At 36.8% G+C, this 17,882-nt stretch overlaps 1 protein-coding gene across 1 annotated transcript in view; it reads right to left on the minus strand.

The window, feature by feature from the left end:
• Window positions 1-1,729: 1,729 nt before the first annotated feature.
• MMP20 (matrix metallopeptidase 20) overlaps window positions 1,730-17,882 on the minus strand; it is a 48,003-nt gene continuing 31,850 nt past the window's right edge. The window contains exons 9-10 of the mRNA XM_003780797.2: window positions 3,133-3,236; window positions 1,730-2,051 (exon numbers count right to left, since the gene is read on the minus strand). Of these exons, the coding sequence (XP_003780845.1) occupies window positions 1,951-2,051; window positions 3,133-3,236 (205 nt within the window). The 3' untranslated portion in view covers window positions 1,730-1,950. The remainder of the gene's footprint in view (window positions 2,052-3,132; window positions 3,237-17,882) is intronic.

Consider the following 17,882-nt stretch of genomic DNA (forward strand, 5'->3'; position numbering starts at 1 on the left):
ATCATACAGCATGTGGGTTTGCATTTGGCTTCTTTCACTTAGTAGGACGTTTTTATGCTTCATCGAGTAATGGAGTGTATTAGTCCTTCATTTCTTTCCATTGTCAAATAATATTCCATTGTCTGCAATCATCACATTAAATTTGTGCATTGATGACTTGGTGGACACGTTTCCACTTTTTGTCTATTATAAGTACTGCTGCCATGAACGTGTGTGTGCTGGTGTTTGTGTGGACATGTTTTAGTTTCTCTTTTTTTTTTTTGAGACGGAGCCTCAAGCTGTCTCCCTGGGTAGAGTGCCATGACATCACACTCACAGCAACCTCCAACTCCTGGGCTCAAGCGAGTCTCCTGCCTCAGCCTCCCAAGTAGCTGGGACTACAGGCGCCCGCCACAGTGTCCGGCCATCTTTTAGTTGCAGCCATCATTGTTGTTTGGCGGGCCCGGGCTGGGGATTTGAACCCGCCACCTTAGGTGTATGTGGCTGGCGCCTTAGCCGCTTGAGCCACAGGCGCCAAGCCATGTTTTAGTTTCTCATACGTAAATACTTAGGAGTGGAATTGCCATATCATATTGTAAGTTTAAGTTTAACCTTTTCAGGAATTGTCTTTTTCCTCCTTTCTTATCAATAGTAAGTTCTTCTTATCTAACTATTGTTGCAAAAGTGGCCTTTCCCCTCCACCTTGACCTCAGAAAGCAAGGATGTCAGACATTGCCTTCAACACATATTCAACATTCGGTTGGCTATAGATAACCCCTTTCAGTAACAGAAACTAAATGGAAAGCTTAGAGTAACCTTGAGTAACTGCTCCATCCTTTCTTAATGGTAAGTATTTTAAGTGAGTGTATGAAACAAATTTAATAAATGATAGTAATGATAATAGCTAACATCTGCTAAAATACACCTTAGTTGTTCCAGGCGGTCTATAAAGTAGTTACATATATTTTACCATTCAGTTTTAGAACCACTACATTAGTTTGGAATTCTTACATTCTAGGTTAAAACAAAATCATAAAATATGACAGACATATTTTATCTGTTTGTTATTAATGACTAGGTAAGAAAGAAAGAAAAGGTTTAGCTTGAAGTAAAAAAAGCTAAAACAGAAAAACAAATTTCCCTAAATGAAAAGGTATTCAGAAGAGACTCACTTATTTGAGTATCATCAGGAAGCAGGACGTTGAGTGAATAATGGTTGTTGTCATTTCTTCTGGGTCTCTGTACTCGGGGTACTACCTTATGGTTTAAATTTTCTTTAAGAACACAGAATTTGTTGCCACATATAGTTATGGAAACCGGAAAAGATTAACAGAAAAGAGAAATGAGAAACTATTCTACTATGACATTTTTTATTGGCTTTTGTTCAAAAGTTTTTCTATTGCAAAGTGCCTACCTGTGAGCTAGTGGGAAAATGTATCTGTATGAAGTGCTACCTAAGTGTACTTCAGAGATCAGTGAGCAGACACAGAGCTGTATAAACAAACAGGGAACAAACTTCATGCAGGATTTTGTTCACAATATGTTTAAGGTAAAAATGGGTAAATTTATTTTCATCATAACCAACGATGGCCACAAAAGCTATTGCTTGTAAAGAATAATTATTAAAAGAATTACAATATATGTAATGGAATCCAAAAGTAGGGTTCTTCCTGGAAATAAAAACCAATCTGATCAATTTACTTTAGTACATTAGGTAAGAAAAAAGTAATGGTGTTTAATTGAAGAGTGCATCGTGTCAATTCTGATTTTGTGTAAAGTCAGCCATATAGGAATTTCTTATTTGGATTGAAATTCTGAATATACAACTATGAAAAATTTATTTTCAAGGAACTCGAAACTGCCCTTGCATTGGAAGGCCATCTCTATCCTACATTCTGATTTAGTCCTTAAGAGCCAGTCACAAGCTGCTTGCAGTCATCTTCATCCCTTGGGAAAGTCTAGACTTGTCTATTAGCATCCGACCCAGGAGCTGGATTTCACCACGCTCACCACATCTTCCTTCTCCATATCGTACTTGTACGCCTTTGGTCCCGAAAAGAAGTAAATGTAGCCTACGAGAGACCAGTTTGACATTGTGGTTACGGAAAATGACCGCCACATCTGCAAATGGGAGGCTGTAATTGTATAGTAACTTTCTTGAGGTGGCACCAAAGGCGAATGGGGACTCAGTCAGGTGACTGTGAGGCTCAGCCATGCCCTGGCACCCGATACCTGTGTATTCCCAGTCATTTCCTGCCAGGCCTCCCCCAGCTCCTCCAACGCGCCTGCCTAGTTCTGCTTTCTGCTTCTGCTCAGGCTCCTCTCCCAGAAACCCTTCCCCCTTCTTTCCCTGGTCAAGCCTCTAGCCAACATTCCAAACCGTCCAAAAGGCCAGTGTGACATTTTCAACTGCTTGCCAATTCTGATTTTTTTCTTGAAATTACTGCGTACTTCAAAACTAAATTATAGACTGTCTCTTTTCCAGTAATTAATCTGTGTTGGAGATAACATCTCCCAAAGACACTGACCATTCCGCGAGAGCAGAGGCTGTGTCTGGAGTCGTCTTTGCATTTCTGACAGTGTCTAAAGAACAGTGTGCTGACCGAGTGATACAAAAGATCCAATTAAATTCATTCAGCCCACTTTAACTCAACTTTCCTGGCTCCGTGTTAAATTTCAGGAGCTGAGTGATAAGCGTGGGGAAAAGCACTGAGAAGGTTAAGACTATGTATATTTTAAAGATGAAAAAGGTAGTCTGGACCCGGGTGGTCTTCATGGTCTCACTAACGAATGGATGGAAGCGATGCTTTTAAAACTTCCTTCCTCACCCTCCACTCCCCACAGTTTTTGGCCAGGGCTGGGTTTGAACCCACCGCCTCCGGCATGTGGGGCCAGTGCTCTACTCCTTTGAGCCACAGGCACCACCCTGCTTTTAAAACTTTATATCAGCAAAGAGAAAACTACAATGGAAACCTTTTATAGTTATTTTTTGCCTACTAGATAATTTGGTTAGCTAAACTTATGGAGGGACCCAGGACTAAAAATAAGAACCGATGATTCCCACTTAGAAACCCATTTTCTGTTGCGTTTCAAACGGAGCCCAGATTTCTTATTATAATTTCCACAAAGAAAGCTTTTGGTGAAAACACTCACCATTTAATTCTACAGCAGCGTCTATTTGGCCATTTACTCCTGAAAATTCTTCTTCTGTATTCTTTGGATAGTCTTTTTCCATTTTCCTTTTTCGTTCATCATAGCTGGAAGAAATATTATGTCATAAGTAATATTAATAGGAAGTTTTTAGTGAGTGTGGATGACACCATGTTAGCTAAGCACGTTCAGCCAGAGTCAACTCATGATTTATTTTAGATCTCTCTCTCTCTCCCTCTCTCTCTTTCTCTCATACACACACATTCATTTTGCTGTTTTTTAAATTGGGAAATGCCAAAATTAGGTCACAGACCTCGATTTCTGCTCGCTCATGTTCCTGAGATTCTGGTAGCACCAGTTTGGACAAGTAATTGCTTTAATAAGTCTCTTAAAAAATATCTGGCTGCTGGCTATTGCTTAGAATTAGTCATATTACAAATAGTGGTGAGACCTTTTGCATAAGTGATTAAACATAATAAACTATTCTCAATAAATATTATTTCCCATAGTCATAATAAAAAAAAAGAATTAGTCATTTTATATATTATAGCACATATTCCCGTAACTTAAAAAATATGTACAAGTAGTTCCTGGGTTACAAATGAGATAGGCTTTGTAGGTTTGTTCTTTGGTTGAATTTGTATGTAAGTTGGAAGAAGTACACTTACCTATTACCCATAGTAGCCTCTGTTCTTAAGTGCAAGTTGCTCTAAGTCAGATGTTTGTAACTCAGAGACTGCCTGTATTGTTTTTCAAAGGGAACTTTATATATAGTTTTGATTTCTTATTTAGTGTTGTTAATTATCATTTTTCTCTCTCTGTGTTACCAATTTCTTGTCTCATCAAGCAATGGAAAGCCTTTTACAGGGGCTTTTATTCTGGGCTTAGTGGTATGTACACTTGTTCTGCTTCAAGAAAAGAATGCACATTGAAAGAATGAGCAAATTCAGGAACAATTGGCAAATGAGAATGAAGAAAATCTGTAACAACTGAACCTCTGCATTGTAAATCAAATTAATTGAATTCCATTGCTTTTGCTTCCTGGAAAGGTGAGTCCACTGACTGAATAATAGTTTAGGTTTCTTTTTCCTGATCAGCAACCACTGTTCACTGATGACAGTGGGTAATATCTGAAGATTGGGTAAGATGTCTCTTTGTGATCTCAGTTGTACCTTGTAAAAAGTACTGTCTGAGTCAATGTGATTTGTGTGAGTTCAACATTAGGGAGAGGTGACTCTCACCTTTTCAATAGGACCTCGTGTAAAGTGAAAGAAAGTCCCTTCTTCACTAGCACAGGGCTCCAAGTGGGGGCATTCCCAGCTGGACACCCGACTCCTTCCCCACCAAAAGGTCAGACAGTTTCTCCTGGTTCCTGGTTACCCTGAGGTGGTTTCCTGGGGCAGCAGATCACGCCCACTGTCTCCTGAGATGTGTCTCTCATGAGGTCAGGACTGCACACGCTGCAGGACTAATCTGTCATGGTCTTTAGCAGAAGGGACACTAGGAAAGAGGGCCTAGTGGAGTTGAGCTGCTTTATGGAACATCTGGGCTAGGGGTAGAAACTAGCTCTCCCAGCGTATTAAATATACCATGTTAATATTTCATTTGGGCCTTCTATATGGACATTATGTAGACAGGGGCCTTTATAGCTGATATAAAGTTACCTACTTCTCATTTTACCAAGGAAGAATATTATCATCAAACCATCAAAAACATATTACCAGCTATTTTTTTAATCATTTCACAAAAAAAGGAACTTTAACATAAAAAAAGGAAATAAACTCAGAATAAAAGAGAATTCTTGCCAGTAATCTGCTTTTACGTTGACACAGACCACAAATCCTTGCATTTATAATATCATGTTGTACTTATTTTGCTGTGACCTGGTGAAAACTCTGTGACGATTTAACCCTTTGTGGACAGATCCATTAATATCTCTGTTGTAGAGCAAAGAGCATGACACACAGTTAGGCGGCTCTGGGCTGGAATTTCTGACTGTTATCTACTGGCTCTCTCATCAGGAAAGAATGTGCTCTGAGCCCTAGTTTTCTCATCTGGAAAACAGTGGTCATGAAGTTAAGAGGAAATTTTCTCTCTCACACACACACACATGCGCAGAAATGCACGCACACGCACAGGAAGGCCCAGCTCAGAAGACTTTTTCATTTATTTTGGTTCCAAGAACCATTAACTCTGACTTGTTTGTATGAGGTTGAATGAATTTTGTGGTTTTATCTTGGATCCTAAGTCATCAAAGAGTTTAATCTTTAACCTTTAAACATATTTTATCATGATAACATTTTGTAAAAGTAGGCAAGGTCAAGAAGAGGTGAAAAGGACAGCTAGAAAGTGGTGGTTGTAGTCCAGAGAACCAAGTTAGAGAAGGGATTAGGATTGAGAAGGTCTACTGGTGTGTTGAGGATTTTGCTGAGGGGATAAAAGAAAAGGAGATTCTATGGTAGGATGAGGATCTTGGGCATTTGACTGACAATAAACAGCAAAGACAGTTGAAGAAAGAACCTATGTGCTGGTGGGAAAGCTCTTTGGATTTGGATTCAGCCCCCCAAAACAGAAGAAAAAGTATTACGTAGCTATCAAAAAATCTTTCCAGTGGTGGCAATTTGAGGAAATTTCTTTCTTTCACTTTCGTACTTTCCACGTTTTCTATAACAAACACCACGTGCTATCCTTGGACTGCCTCCTCCTGGGCAGTGTCACGCTCTCACATGGCATCAGTTAACACCTGATCACGTGATGAATCCCCAATTTATCTTTCCGGCCAGAGTTCTTTTGAGTTCATACTTATATGTCCAACTCCTTTTGGACATTTCCATTCTTGGGTATCACCAGCATGTCAAATTCCACACATACAAAATAAAACTCCTTTTATTCTCCTAATTCAGCTTTACTTCTTCATCTTCTTTTATTTTAGAGACAGAGTCTTACTTTGTCACCCTAGGTAGAGTGCCATGGCATCACCTTAAACTCTTGGGCTTCAGTGATTCTCTTGCCTTGGTCTCCCAAGTAGCAAGAACCATAGGCGCCCACCGAAACAGTCAGCTATTTTTAGACATGAGGGTCTCACTCTTGCTTAGACTGGTCTTGAACTCATGAACTCAGGTAATTTACCCACCTTGGCCTCCCAGATTACAGGAATGAGTCACTGCACCTGGTCTCAGCTTTACTTCTTTTTCTATTTTTTAATTATTTTATTTTTTATTAAATCATAACTTTGTACATTGATGCATTTACGGGGTTTAGGGCACTGCTTCGATATACAATGTGAAATGTTTACACGAAACTAAGTAACACATCCATCACAATTCTACTCATTTCTTAATAGTTTTGAAATGTATCATTGCATCATGTACATTAGGTGAGGTCCCCCCAAAGACCCTCCCTCCTCTCATATCCTCCCTCCCTTCTCTCTCCTCTTCCCTTCTACTTTCTGGACTATAGTTATGTTTTGCCATCCATATGAATGTGTACATGATCATATATTGATTTTGTAGTAGTATTGAGTACGTTGGATACTTTTTTCCATTCTTGAGATACTTTACTCAGAAGAATATGTTCCAGATCCATCCAGGTAAACATAAAAGATGTGAAGGTTCCATCTTTTTTACAGCTGCATAGTATTCCACGGTGTACATATACCACAATTTGTTAATTCATTCATGGGCTGATGGGCACTTGGACTGTTTCCATGTCTTGGCTATTATGAACTGGGCTACAATAAACATTCTGGTGCAAATGTCTTTGTTGTAAAATAATTTTTGATAATCTGGGTATATACTTAGTAGAGGAATTGCAGGATTGAATAGTAGGTCTACTTTTAGTTCCTTGAGTATTCTCCAAACTTCTTTCCAAAAAGGTTGTATTAGCTTGCATTCCCATCAGCAGTGTAAAAGTGTTCCCTTCTCTCTGCATCCACATCAACATCTGTAGTTTGGGGATTTTGTGATGTGGGCTAATCTTACTGGAGTTAGATGATATCTCAAAGTGGTTTTGATTTGCATTTCTCTGATGATTAAGGATGATGAGTATTTTTTATGTGTTTGTAGGCCATGCGCCTGTCTTCACCAGAAAAGTTTCTGTTCAAGTCTCTTGCCGACAAGAAATGGGGTTATTTGTTCTTTTCTTATTGATTAGTTTGAGTTCTCTGTAGATTCTTATTATCAGACCTTTGTCAGAAGCATAACCTGCAAAACTCTTCTCCCATTCTGAAGGTTTTCTGTTTGCTTTACTTACTGTGCTCTTGGCTGTTCAGAAGCTTTTTAGTTTGATCAGATCCCAGTAATGGATTTTTGGTGTTGCTTTCATTGCCCAGAGAGTCCTCATGAAATATTCTCCCAGCAAACCCACAGCCAATATTATATTAAATGGTATAAAATTGAAAACATTTCCACTTAGATTGGGAAGGAGGCAAGGATGCCCATTGTCTCCACTGCTATTCAACATAGTAATGGAAGTCTTAGCCATCACAATCAGGCAAGAGAAGGTGATCAAGGGTATCCAAATAAGGTCAGAGAAGATCAAATTCTCACTCTTTGCTGATGACATGATCCTATACCTGGAAAATCCCAGGGATTCAAATTCAAAACTCTTTGATGTGGTCAAGGAATACAGCAGCATCTCAGGATACAAAATCAATACTTACAAATCAGTAGCTTTTATATATGCCAACAATAGTCAAGCTGAAAATATAATCAAGGACTCTATTCCTTTTACAGTAGTGCCAAAAAAGATGAAATATCTGGGAATTTACCTAACAAAGGATGTGAAAATTCTTTATAAAGAGAACTACAAAAATCTGAGAAAAGAAATAGCTGAAGATGTTAACAAATGGAAAAACATACCGTGCTCATAGCTGGGAAGAATCAACATTGTTAAAATGTCCATACTACCCAAAGCAATCTACAGATTTAATGCAATCTCTATTAAAGAACCATTGTCATACTTTAAAGAACTTGAAAAAATAGTACTTCGTTTTAAATGGAATCAGAAAAAACCTCGAATAGCAAATACATTACTCAGAAATAAGAACAAATCAGGAGGTATCACGTTACCAGACTTCAGGCTGTACTGTAAATCTATAGTGACCAAAACAGCATGGTACTGGCACAAAAAGAGAGGTAGATTTATGGAACAGAATAGAGAACCAACAGATGATCCCAGTTACTTATCATCATTTGATCTTTGACAAACCTATCAAAAATATTCAGTGGAGGAAAGACTCCCTATTTATCAAATGGTGTTGGGTGAACTGGCTGGCGACCTGTAGAAGACTGAAACTGGACCCCTACCTTTCACCATTAACAAAATTGATTCTCAACTTTACTTCTTAAGTGTACTGGCTTGGTAAATGGCAAAATTGAAAACTCACTTACTGAAGAAATGACCTCCAACCTGTCAATCACTGAGATCTAAGTTTTTTGATCTTGATCTCTTGAAGAGCAATCAAATCTACTCCTACCCCTTAAACTCATCATCTCTGGCAGGAGTATTGCAATGGTTTTCTCTCTTTTTTGCTTAACAATTTGATGACCTGTTAGTGTACAATCATATGCCAGATGAGGATGTTTCTATCCATGATGGAGCACGTATCTGATGGCAATCCCATGAAATTATAATACTGTATTTGTACTGAACCCCTTCTATGTTCATGTACACAAATACTTCATTTTGTGTTATGGCTGACTACACTATTCAGTAAAGTGATGTGCTGACACATTTGTAGCACAGGAGCAAAGACCACACCATACAGCCCAGGTGTGCAGTGGGCTCTACTAAGTTTGTGTGGGTACACTCTATGATGTTCACACAGCAAAACTGCCTAATGATGTCTTTGTCAGAACATATCCTCATCGCCAAACAACCCCTCACTATATCCACAGAACTGTGCTACCATCAACAAAATCAATTTTACAATGTTGCCATCACCCTAAAAAGAAATCTCATACCTTTAAACTGTTAGTCCCCGACGCCCCATCCCTTCCACCCACTATTCTCTCACCCATCCCACCTAGACCTATACAGTTATTACTCTACTTTCTGTCCATATAAATTTGCCTATTTGAGACATTTCATACAAAAGGAACCATAATTCGTGGGGTTTTGCGACTTTTTCCGCTTAGCATAATGGTTTCAAGATTCATCCATGTTATAGTAAGTATGTTTCAATACTTCATTCATTTTTATGGCCAAATAATATTCCATTGAATGAATTTATAACCTTTTATGTGTCTATTCAACACTTGATGGAAATTTTGGTTGTTTCTACCATTTTGCTATCATACGTAATGCTGATATGAATATTTGCGTACAGGTTTTGTGTGGACATACATTTTTATTTCTCTGAAGTGTAACTCTAGGAGTAGAATTCTGGGTCAAATGATGACTCTATATTTAACTTTTGGAGGAACAGGAGATTCCTGCAATACTAATCAACATTTTTACTATCAGTATATGACAGGTTTGATTTCTCCATATTTCGCCAACACTTACTGCTGTTTGGCATTTTGACTATAGCATCGTAGTGTGAAGAAATATCTCATTATGGTTTTTATTTTCATTTCCCTGATGACTATTGATACTGAGCATCTTTTCATGTACCTCTTGGCATTTGCATGTTTTCTAAGGAAAAATACCTAATCAGATCCATTGCTTATCTTACTGGTTATTTTTCTTGTTAAAAATCGAGCTACAAGTCCTTTACACAATCTAGACACAAGTTTAGAATATATGACGTACAAATATTTTCTCCCATTCCCTGGGTTGAAGTCTCACTTTCTTGATAATGACCTTTGAAGCAGAAAAGTTTCAAATTTGATGAAGTCCCATTTGTATAATTTTTCTTTTGGGCTCATATCTAAGCACCCATTGCTAAACGCAGGGTCATAGAGATTTATTTCTGTATTTTCAGCTAAGGGTTTTATAGTTTTAGCTCTTATGCTTAAGGAGTTTGATCAATTATGAGTTAATTTTTGTGTATATTGTGAGGTGGTGTCAAACTCCATTCTTCAGCACGTGACTAGTCACTCCTTCCAGCACAATTTGCAGAAGAGACTATTACTCTTCCATTTAATGGCCTTAGTACCTTGTCAACAATCAATTAGCTGTAGATATATGGGTTTGTTTCTGAACTCTAAATTTTATTCCATTGATCTATGTGTCTATCCTTATGCTAATACCACACTGTCTTACTCTTTGTGGTAACAACTTTGTTGTTCTTTTTTAAGATGTTTTGACTATTATAGGGCCTATGAGTTTTAAAGTCAGCTTGTCAGCTTCTACAAAGAAGCCAGTGATATTCTGAAAGGAATTGTGCTGAAAATGTAGATCAACCTGGGAAGTATTGCCATCTTAAAAATATTAAGGCTTCCAATCCAGGAATGTGAGTTATTGCATTTAGATCTTATTTAATTTCTTTTGACAGTATTTTGTAGTTTTCAGATTAGAAGTTTTCCATTTCTTTTGTTAAGTTTATTTCCAAGAATTTTATTCTTTTTAGTGTATTGTAAGTGGAATTGTTTTCCTAATATTATTTTTCAAATTGTTCATTGAGGTGTATAAAAATACAATTGATTTTTACACATTGAACTTAGGCCTTGCAATCTTGCTGAAGTCATTTATGTGTTTTAAAAACTCTTTTATATTATTCCTAAAATTTTCCATGTTAAAGATAATATATACACACAGAGATAGTTTTACTTTTTTTCAAATCTGAATAACTTTTATTTAATTTATTCTTTCTTATTTGCCCTGCTTAGAATCTTCAGTAAAGAAGAATAGATGAATAGAGTGATGAGAGTGGAAATTTTTATCTTGTTTTTGATCTTAGAAGGAAGGAATTCAGTCTTTCGCTACAGAGTATGCTGTAGCTGTGGATTTTTCATAGATGTGCTTTAAAAAGTTGAGAAAGTTTCTTTCTATTCCTAGTTTTTTTTTACTTTTTTAAGTAAAATGGTATTAGATTTTCAAAATGCTTTTTCTGCATCTGTTGAGATGATCATATAATTTTTGTTTATTCTATTGATATAGCACATTAATTGATTTTTGGATCTTAAACCATCTGTGCATTTCTGGGAAAAATCCCACTTGGACTTAGTGTATAATTCTTTTTATATGTTGCTGGACTTGGTTTGGTAGTGTTTTGCATCCATATTCACAATAGATACTGGTCTGAAGTTTAATTTTCTTGTGATTTTTTTTGTCTGGTTTTGAGAGGAGGGTGATGCTGGATGCATACAGTGAGTAAGGCAATGTTCTAGTCTATGTTACAGAGGAGTTTGTGAAAAATTGGTATTAATTCTGTTCTCTTCTATGGTTTAACAAAAGTTTCAAAAAATTATATTAATTCCTCTTCAAATGTATTGGTAGAACTCACCAGTGAGTTCTAGGCCTGGGCTATTCTTATTATAAGAGTATTTCTATTCAGACGGTTTATTTTTACTTGACTCAGTTTCACTAGCATGTGTTTTTCTAGGAAGTTGTCATTTTATTTATATAATTTATTGGCATACAATTGATCATAGTATTGCTTTATAATCCTTTTAATTTCTGTAATGTTGGTGGTAATGGCTCCTCTTTCTGATTGTAGGAATTTAAATCTTCTATTTTTTACTTATAAAAAAGTAGTCAACATGTAGAAAATATTTTGTGAAATTTCGTAATGAGTATTTTGTAAATAAAGTTACATTTAGTTATAATTTCTCATTTTCCTCATATATAGTGACTTTGAGACACCCTGTAGAAAGAAGTTTATAAATTTTGTTCATCTTCTCAAAGAACCAAACCTTTTCAGATTTCCAGATTTTTAAAAATAGATTATCTATTCTGTTTTTACTTTTTTCACTGTAATTTTTCATTCTTTCTTTTTTTGCTCTAGATTGAATTTGCTCTTGATTTCCAATGAAGCAGAAGTTTAAGTTATTGATTTGAGATTTTTCTTCTTTTCTTAATATAGGGATTTGTAGCTATGCATTTCCCACTGAGCACTACCTTCACTGCATTCCACAAGTGCTGACATAGTGTATTTTAATTTTCATTTACATTGAAGTATTTTGTAATTTCTCTTGTGATTTCCTCTTTGATCCGTTAGTAATTTAATAGTGTGTTGTTTAATTTTCACATATTTGTAAATTTTCCAATTTTCTTTCTAGTATTGATTTCTAGCTTTATTTCATTGTGATAAAAAATGAATTTTTATGACTTCAATTGTTTTAAATTTATTTAGAGTTGTGAGTGGCCTAACATATTATTTTGGAGAAGCTTCCATGTGCACTTAAAAGGAACATGTATTCTGCTCTTCTTGGATGGAGCATTCTATGGGTATCTGTTAGGTCTAGTTGGTTTATACCCCTGTTCATATCTTCTTTTCCTTGTTGACCTGTCTAGTTTTCTATTATTGAAAGTGGGGTACTGAAGTCTCCAACTACTATTGTTCCTTTGTTGACTCTCCCTTCATTTATGTCAGTTTCTGCTTCATATATTTTGGGGCTCTGTGTTAGATTCATATATGTTTATAATTTTATGCCTTCATGGTACATTAACAATCTTATCATTACAAAATGACCCTTTTTATCTCCAGTAACATTTTTATTTTAAAGTCTATTTTGCCTATCATTTAGCTACTCAAGCTTTCTTGTGGTTGCTGTTCATGTAATATATATATATTCTTTTTTTTTACTTTCTACCTTTGTATCTTTGAATCTTAAATGTATCTTCTATAGACAGCATATAATTGAATCTTGGTTTTATTTAATCCCACCTGACAATCTCTGTTGTTTGATTAGACTGTTTAATCCAGTCACACTTAACGTTATTCATAAAGATGGATTTATGCCTGCCATTTTATCCCTTGTTTTCTATGACACATATTTTTTGGTTCCTTTATTCCTCCTCACTGCTTTCTTTTGCTTTAGTAAAACTTTTCTAATGAAATGTTTTATTTATTTATTTATTTGAGACAGAGCTGGGTAGAGTGCCACGGTGTCACAGCTCACAGCAACCTCAAACTCTTGGGCTTAAGCAATTCTCTTGCCTCAGCCTCCCAAGTAGCAGGGGCTATAGGTGCCTGCCAAAGCACCCAGCTATTTGTTTTTATTATTGTTTTAGCTGGCCCCGGCTGGGTTCGAACCAGCCAGCCTTGGTTTATGTGGCCAGCGCCCTACCCACTGAACTACGGGCACTGTCTGAGAAATATTTTAGTTTTTTAAATAATTTGTTCACATTATTTCCTTGGATTATTTCCTTAGTGGTTGATGTAGGAGTTAGCAAATACATCTTAAAAAAAAAAAAGAAACTTCTGGGCTGGCACAGTGGGTCATGCCTGTAATTCTACTACTCTGGGAGGCTGAGGCATGTGCATTGCCTAAACTGAGGAGTTCAAGACCACCCTCAGCAAGAGCGAGACCCATCTCTACTAAAAATAGAAAAACTAGGTGGGTATAGTGGTGGATACTTATAGTCCCATTTACTCAGGAGGCTGAGAAAAGATGTTCACTTGAATCCAAGGGTTTGAGGTTGCTGTGAGCTGTGATGCCACATTACTCTACCCAGGGTGATAGAGTAAGACTTTGTCTCAAAATAAAAATCTGCTTCAGATTTATACTAACTTAATTGCAGTAAGATATAGAAACATTACTCCTACATAGATCTACTTTCTTCTTTTTCTTTTTGTGGTATTACTGTTGTACATATGTAGGTCACTACAAAAATTTTGAGACAGACTATATTATGGTCCATTATTTCACTTCCAAGAAACACAGTTGACAGTGTCTTTTCTGATTCACCCATGTAAGTTTCAACTTGCTCAGCTTTCATTATGTTTCTGGGAGGACTTCATTTGTTTCTATCTGTGTACATTTTGCATTTCTTGATTTTTGTGTATCTCGAAACTGTCATAATGTTCCATGTATCACATCTACATTATATACAATACCAAATATAATGTTATAATTATTATTTTACATAATTTATCATCTTCTAAAGAAGCTGAGAAAAGAAAGGTACACAAACGTATATTTGCAGCTTTCGTTACATTAACTTTCTTATTTACCATATCTGGTTCTCTTCTTTTGTTTCCATGAATGTGAGTTACCATTTCCTTCATTTAATATAATTTTGCTCCCAATTGCTTCCTTTATGCTATCATTAACAAATATATTTCTACAAGTTTTAGCCCCAAAATATACTTAGATACATATCAATTTATATAACTGATTTTTAAATTTTTAAATTAAGAGAAGATAAGAGAAAATATGCATTTAAACTCTTTTATAATTACATAATTACTGGTGATCTCTGGCTTTTTGTGTGGGTTTGAATTGCTATCTAGGGACACTTGCTTTCAGCTGAATAAACTTTCCTTAGGATCTCTCATAAGACAAGTCTATAAGCTACACATTCTCTCATGTTTTGTTTATCTGGGAAAGTCTTTATTTCTCCTTCATTTTTGGAAGATAGGTTTGATGGATACAGGATTCTTGGTTGAAAGCTTTTCCTCTGAGAATTTTGAATCTGCTTTCCACTGCCTTTTGCCTAACTAGTTTAGTTGGTTTCCAGTCTTGAACCTCTTTAATCCAGTCACATTGCTCCCAGAGTGTTGTTTTCACAGCACAAGTCTAAGATATTTAATCATATCCCTTTTTCTACAGAGTAAACACTGAAATCTCTAGAAACACATTGGCTCTCCATGATCTATATGCTTTCCTTGGGTCACATCTCTAATTTTAGTCCATGTTCCAGTCATACTGAATTGCTTATGGTTTCCTCCATATTCATAGGCTATTTTGTGCATCAGTGCCTATTTGCTCACTCTACCACCCACTCCCATCTCATGCCCTATCTGGGAAATTCTGATGTAACTCTCAAAATGGAGCTTAGCCATCACTTCCTCTAAGAATTCTTTACTGATATCTTTGCTAGGACACTTCCTCTTTGTTTTGGTCCACTAAGCTCCACACAGTCTTCTATTAGGCTACTTTTGGGAATAGATTTCTGTTAATTATTTACCTATGTTTTTACTCTGAACTGTAAGACCTGTTGAGGGTATCAGTAGCAGCCAACATGAATTGAGTGCTTATTATGTGATAAGCATTTTACATTTTTCTCATTCAATTTTCTAACTCTATGACATAGGTACTATTTCTACCTCCATTTTTCAGATGATGAAATTGAGACAGAAAGATGATCCAAATTGCCAGATAATTAATTGTTGGCAGAGTTAAGATTAATAGTAGGACTCTCTTATGCCTGCCCACATTCTTAACCAGCAAACTAGGCCTTCTTTTTTTAATTTTTTTTCTGAGACAGAGCTTCAATCTATTGCCCTGGGTAGTAGAGTGCTATGGCATCACCAAGGAAAAACCTGAAAATCACTAAAGGAAATAAGACTTAACACCCTGTCAGTGGATGTCAGTATAATAAAATTCTTATTCCACAGCTTGAGGCTGTGGCCTTCTGTATTTGGGGGTGTGGCTATATGCTTACCTATAACACTTCATTTGTTTCCCTTCCCCTTTCCTCCCAGTTCCACCTTTTGAAGTAGGAATGTAATGGCTGGAGCACCACTGCATCATGAGGCAACCATGAGAATGGAAGCCATGTGCTAATAATACAGTGGAGCAAAACATTAAAGGGATCTTGGGCCCCCAAAGACCACAGACCCACCATACCAGCTCTAAATCTCTTGAACAAACCTTTATGTGTTTATGCTACAGTTAATTGAGGGGGGCGCTGTTCCTAGCAGCTGAATGCAATTTCTAATTAAGATAGGGTTTGACATGATGAAAAGATGTTAAACACCTGAGGTCTTTGAAAGCACAGCATGCAGAATTCCGGAGGGTTTTCAATAGAACTGGTACCTTAACTTTTTCTAAACATTTGTACTGTAGGGTAGGATTGTCTGTCTCACTTTTTAGCACCTACACCAGTGTGTGTGTCAGCATGTGTAAAGTAGTAGATGACTATTGCTGAAGGGGTTGTCAGTGTTTTTCCAAAAGCAATAATTTCAGTACAAAATTTCCTTTGACCAGCTCTCTTACTGGATTGCCACTCAGAAAAATACTGAGGTTTAAGACATAACTTATGAAGTATCACAACTTTTTAAGCAATTATTTTTTAATTACATCAAATTCTTACTATTACTGAAGAGTTACTGTTTATGAGCACTGACTACACGCTAGGTGTCCATGTCTGCATGTGTTATATCACTTAACACCTACCATCACCGGGAGGGCCAAAATGCCTCCCATGGTTTCTTTCTTAACTATAAAATAAGCTTGTTAACATTTGAGTTAATGCTCTAAAATAGTGTTTTTCAACCTTTTTTATGTCATGGCACTCTTGAACCTACAGCTAAACTTCCAGGGTATAATTAAATTATGTTGATCAAAAAAGAACAGCAAAAAAAAAGAATATACTTACTATGCTTTGAACTTCTTTCAAAAATAATTAAATTAATGATCTTTAGAAATGTTCACAGAAAATCTGAGAATCCCTCATGGCACATACCAGTTGAAAGTCACTGCTCTAGAGTCCAGACAAACTTCTTAGTAAATCCATTTTATCTAGATTACAAAAGGATTTCCCTTAGTAGACATTCACAGAGGCCCAGCTGGGGCCTCAAATCTCATTAAGATCAGAGACCCTTTAAAACCCTTTCCACCCTAAAATTTACAAAGAATTTCAAACCTCTGCCCATATCTTTTGCCTTAGTTGTTAATCCCCAATCCAGCCTGGCTAGAAGCGTATGTTTTCTGAGGATGTCAGTGGGTAGTAGATTAGACCAGAGATCAAGTGATAAATGGAGTAAAGAGACAACAGGAGAGTGGATAATCCCCACCATGAGAATCAGACTGGGAACTCTCCTTAAAACATTAGCTGAATAAGGCTAACATAAAAGCTTTCACACTCTCACACAGACCCTTCCGTGTGCTTCTTTCCATCTCTTCTCAGAAAATCCTCGGGGGAATCACATTTCTTGATATCTGTTTTCCTGTACATCAGCACTGTGACTACAGCCACTTTATTGTAAAGAAAAACTCTGGAGGGTCATACTCTGCCCAGCAGGCAGGGGCTCAATAAATGGATCTCTAGAGTCACTATGTTTTAGAAAAGAAGGTTCAGAGAGAAAAATAGCTGGGTTGGTGGTTTAAACATTGGCCTGGAAGTGATACCTCATGATACTACAATAATTCCAGGGCTCTCCATGGCCCTCAAGTGTCAGTAGGTCCATGTTTGTTTGGATTAATTTTTATATAATAAATTTTCTTCCTCATGGAATATATCTGTGCTCTAGTTATGTTACTTTCAAGGCTCCAAATTTGGGTCAGGCAGGTAAAAGAAGATGAAAAATATTTATTTTTAAATCTATTTTATGCCACAGAGATAGTTATTAAAAATAGGTGGTCTAAAATAAAATGAAGGCCCTTGGACAAAAGTTGGGAGTTTTGCTTCTACCCAGATGCCATGATGGACCTACGGTATATAGCACAGTCATCTGCCCAGAATCTGCTTTTGCTTCTCTCTTTTGAAGTTTGGTGAAATAGGCCATGCCAATGGCAGAACCAGGAATAGAGGGCAGTGTGCAGAGGCAGAGGTGGTCTTTAGAGGAGTTTAGCAAAAAGCTACACATGAGTCAAGTGAGGATAGAAACAGCAGGTGAGTGGGATGTGACCCTGTTTGGTGCAACTGGATGAAAGATCACACTGAATTCTGATCTGCTTATGATAACCTCCTGCAGGACA

The sequence above is a fragment of the Otolemur garnettii genome, unplaced genomic scaffold (assembly GCF_000181295.1).
Source record: "Otolemur garnettii isolate 467f Iridium unplaced genomic scaffold, OtoGar3 scaffold00001, whole genome shotgun sequence".
NCBI lineage: Eukaryota > Metazoa > Chordata > Mammalia > Primates > Galagidae > Otolemur > Otolemur garnettii.